The sequence below is a fragment of the Pleurodeles waltl genome, unplaced genomic scaffold, assembly GCF_031143425.1.
Source record: "Pleurodeles waltl isolate 20211129_DDA unplaced genomic scaffold, aPleWal1.hap1.20221129 scaffold_58, whole genome shotgun sequence".
In the NCBI taxonomy this organism is placed as follows: Eukaryota; Metazoa; Chordata; class Amphibia; order Caudata; family Salamandridae; genus Pleurodeles; species Pleurodeles waltl.
In genome coordinates this window covers 1,931,587-1,935,343 of record NW_027150290.1, presented here as the reverse complement: position 1 = coordinate 1,935,343, position 3,757 = coordinate 1,931,587, and the positions used below count along the sequence as shown (strand labels likewise).

The 3,757-nt window shown below is 42.8% G+C and overlaps 1 protein-coding gene across 1 annotated transcript; it reads left to right on the top strand.

The window, feature by feature from the left end:
* The first annotated feature begins 711 nt into the window (after positions 1-711).
* LOC138278798 (zinc finger protein 551-like) lies at positions 712-2,775 on the top strand. Its single transcript, XM_069219315.1, has one exon. It carries the CDS (start codon positions 732-734, stop codon positions 1,656-1,658), a length of 927 nt encoding a protein of 308 aa, XP_069075416.1. The 5' UTR covers positions 712-731; the 3' UTR covers positions 1,659-2,775.
* Positions 2,776-3,757: the final 982 nt, after the last annotated feature.

Sequence of the window (3,757 nt, the reverse complement as noted above, 5' to 3'; positions counted from 1 at the left end):
GTATCCATGCATTGGTACAGCATGCAGGGCTTGGCATTGGGATGAGTGGGGTGTGTGGGATGGAGTGGAGTGTTGGGAGTGAGGGTGAGGGTATGTGAAGGCATGCAGGTAGGGGCGTGATAATTGTTGAAAGTTGACTTACCAGAGTCCAGTCCTCCTCTGACTCCAGCCAGGCCCTCAGGAAGCAGTATTGCCAAGACTTGCTCTTCCCATGCTATGAGTTGTGGGGGAGGAGGTGGGGGCCCACCCCCAGTCCTCTGGATAGCGAGCTGGTGTCTTGCTGCTATGGAACATACCTTCCGCATAGGTCGTTCCACCTGTTCCTGATGTCCAGTTTAACTAAGCAGTTTGTTTATTATTTTACACATATAAGCAGACAAATCTACTCCAATGGAGAAAAAAACACAATAATTTAAGTTGGAGTCAGTGTGCTGATGCATTATGAATTTCAGCTATGGGATTACGCGTTGTTCTCTAAATCGAAGCTCATTCTTTGAACTAAAAATGTTCTGATATTTAGTACCCAAACCATGACAGCAGGATAGTGCACCACATGTGACATACAATACAATAAGCAGCAAACGATTGTTTACAGGTAGTAACATTTGCCTACTTCCCTAGATAAATCTGTCCACCTTTCACATAACAGCAGTTTTTTTCAAGAAATATTTTCCATGTGTAATTTTCAGTCTTCTTTTCATTCCTCAGCACAGCAGTCGCAGAAAGAAAGTATGAATAGTAAAGAGAAACTTAAAGCATCTGGAGGAAGGAAGAATTTTGCTCATAAAATTAATGAAAGAAAACGCCAAAGAATACACTGGAGTGAGAAATTTAACAATAAAATACTTCTAAGGCACAACAGAATATACACCGGCCTAGGAGCGTATTGCTGTGCTGAATGTAAGAAGACGTTTACTGGGAAGACACATCTTTTACTGCATGAAAACACAGACATAGGGCTAAGACAGTGTCCCTACCCTGAGCATGAAACGAGGTTTGCTGATGAGGCAACTCTTATACGGCTAGAGAAAACTCCTTGCAGTATGTTTGAGAAAAGCTTTACGCAGAAGGTACATCTTCAACAACATCAAAGAAAACACACTAGAGAGAGACCTTATCATTGCGATGTATGTGTGAAAAGCTTTCCTCTGAAGTCAGACTTGGTACGGCATCAAAGAATGCACACAGGAGAGAAGCTTTATAGCTGTACTGTGTGCGAGAAGAGCTTCAATCAAAAGGGAAATCTAGTAGACCACCAAAGCATACTCACAGGAGAGAGGCCTTATAGCTGTGCTGTGTGTGAGAAGAGCTTCAATCGAAAGAGAATTCTTATGGACCACGAAAGAATACACACAGGAGAGAAGCCACATAGCTGTTCTGTGTGTGAGAAGAGTTTTACTTGTAAGGGAGCCCTTGTGCAGCATCAAAGAATACACACAGGAGAGAAGCCTTATAGCTGTACTGTGTGTGAGAAGAGCTTTAATCAAAAGAGTAATCTTGTAGGCCACCAAAGAATACACACAGGAGAGAAGCCTTATAGCTGTACTGTGTGTGAGAAGAGCTTCAATCGAAAGAGAAATTTTGTAGACCACCAAAGAATACACGCAGGTGAGAAGCCTTATAGCTGTACTGTGTGTGAGAAGAGCTTTAATCAATAGAGTACTCTTGTAGACCACCAAAAAATACACACAGGAGAGAAGCCATATAGCTGTACTGTGTGTGAAAAGAGCTTCAATCGAAAGAGAGCTCTTTTAGAGCACCAAAGCATACACACAGGAGAGAAGCCATATAGCTGTACTGCATGTGAAAAGAGCTTCAATCGAAAGAGAGCTCTTATAGAGCACCAAAGAATACACACAGGAGAGAAGCCATATAGCTGTACTGTGTGTGAAAAGAGCTTCAATCGAAAGAGAGCTCTTATAGAGCACCAAAGACTACACACAGGAGAGAATCCTTATAGCTGTAATGTGTGTGCCAAGAGCTTTACTTGTAAAGCAACCCTAATACTCCATCAACTCATGCACACAGGAGAGAGGCCTTAATCACTACACTGTCATCGGCAAGAACTTTAATGGAAAGTCAATTCTTGTATAGCACCAAAGAATACACACATGAGAACGCCATGTTATGAAAAGAGCTTTAAACAAAAAGCGTCTCCTCAGCAACATCAAGTAAAACACACAAAAGTCTTCTCAAAGCACTGCCAAAAGGCATCTAAGATTCTACAGCTGAAATTAGACCTGCGACATCTAAGAATACATCAAGGCTGAGGTCCTCACTTTCCTCTGAATGTCTCAAAAGCTTTACATTTAAGGACAAACCTCAGAATTTGCAGCATCTCCAAACAGAATGTGGGCCCTTCTGCCTTTCTTCATTAAGCAACAAACTTCACGGAGAATTGCTTCACTGCAAATGAGACTTTTTAGAAGCAAATGAAATGTACGCAGGTGTGATGACATGTTACCGAGTGTGGAGCAAAATATCTTGAGGGACATAACTTCGAGGACTCAACAAAAAGTATTGAAAACCTGGGCAAATAAAAAAAATAAGAATCAAAAACCATTTGAGGATGAAAAATCAAAACTCATTTCATCACTAAAGTAGGGACATCTACTTCCTATCAGCATCGTCAGACCAAGTGTGTAAAAATTCTGTACAACCCGTCCAGGCTGATAGATCAGAACAGAATACATGGCTGTGTAGATTCTAACAACTTACAAAGGTGGCATGAACCAAATTATTCTGTAATTTCAACTGCCTAAAATGTTACATGATTCCTGCAGTTTTTAGATGGTGTATTCTGTTGAGAATAGCATTACAACTACAGATTGTTAGATAATGACACTATAAGGATTATTTCATTGCATGCTGTGATGTGTTTTGTGAGGTCAGTTGTGGTCCTGTTCTGTGTGAGGAGTGAGATTGACAATTAGAGACTAAGGACACTGTAGCAGTGAGATGTTCACCAAGAACCTTATTTTATACAATCAAGCTTTGCTAGTAAACCAGTTTTCCTGCCGGTTTCATGTGGCAGAAAGACAGAGCATACTTCAACCCATCAGTACGTTCGGTTTGTTTTCTCTGTCACAGGAAGGGGTGGGAGAAACCTGCGCTACCCTGCAGCTCCTCCCCCACCGGTCCCTCAGAGGTGCGGCATTCCAGTGTGTAGTCAGCTCTACCACTGCGTTTATTAGAGTAGTGCAAGAGTTACAAGTACAATTTGCATTGTTGATGTTTCCAGAGATGACTTGTTAAGTTTAACACTCGTGTCCCTGGGACCTTTCCCTTCACTGAGTTCATGGGTTGGCGTAATATATGCTGATTACTCTGGACCATGTGGTATCAGTGAGTGTACGCAGCTTGCCTCCAAACCATTACATCGAAGCAACTGCACTGTGTAGGCAGTCGTGAAGCATACTGTGAATATGTTTCTCCTTCATCCCCCCGCACCTCAGCACACAAAAGATCCACCTGTAGCCATCAATGACCACGCAACAAGGGACATACAGATGCCTGGTGTTAGGCTCTCTGCGAGGCTGCTCTGGTGTCACTCAGACTCCAGTGACAAAGTCACCACCTATATTTGGGCATGTGGGAGGAGCTTGCTGTGGCTTGTTTGATTCGTTCCGCATCCCGTCCATCATTAGTGTTTGTTTGCTTTTGTCGCCATAGGTGCGCCAGGTATGGGCTCACTACGCCACTGGGTTCAAGCTAGCCTGGCAGATGAAAGGTGATACCCTGAAACCGGTCCCAGAAT

Bases quoted from the DNA above. Each gene is read 5' to 3' on its own strand.
- LOC138278798 (XM_069219315.1), top strand. From the start codon at position 732: ATGAATAGTAAAGAGAAACTTAAAGCATCTGGAGGAAGGAAGAATTTT.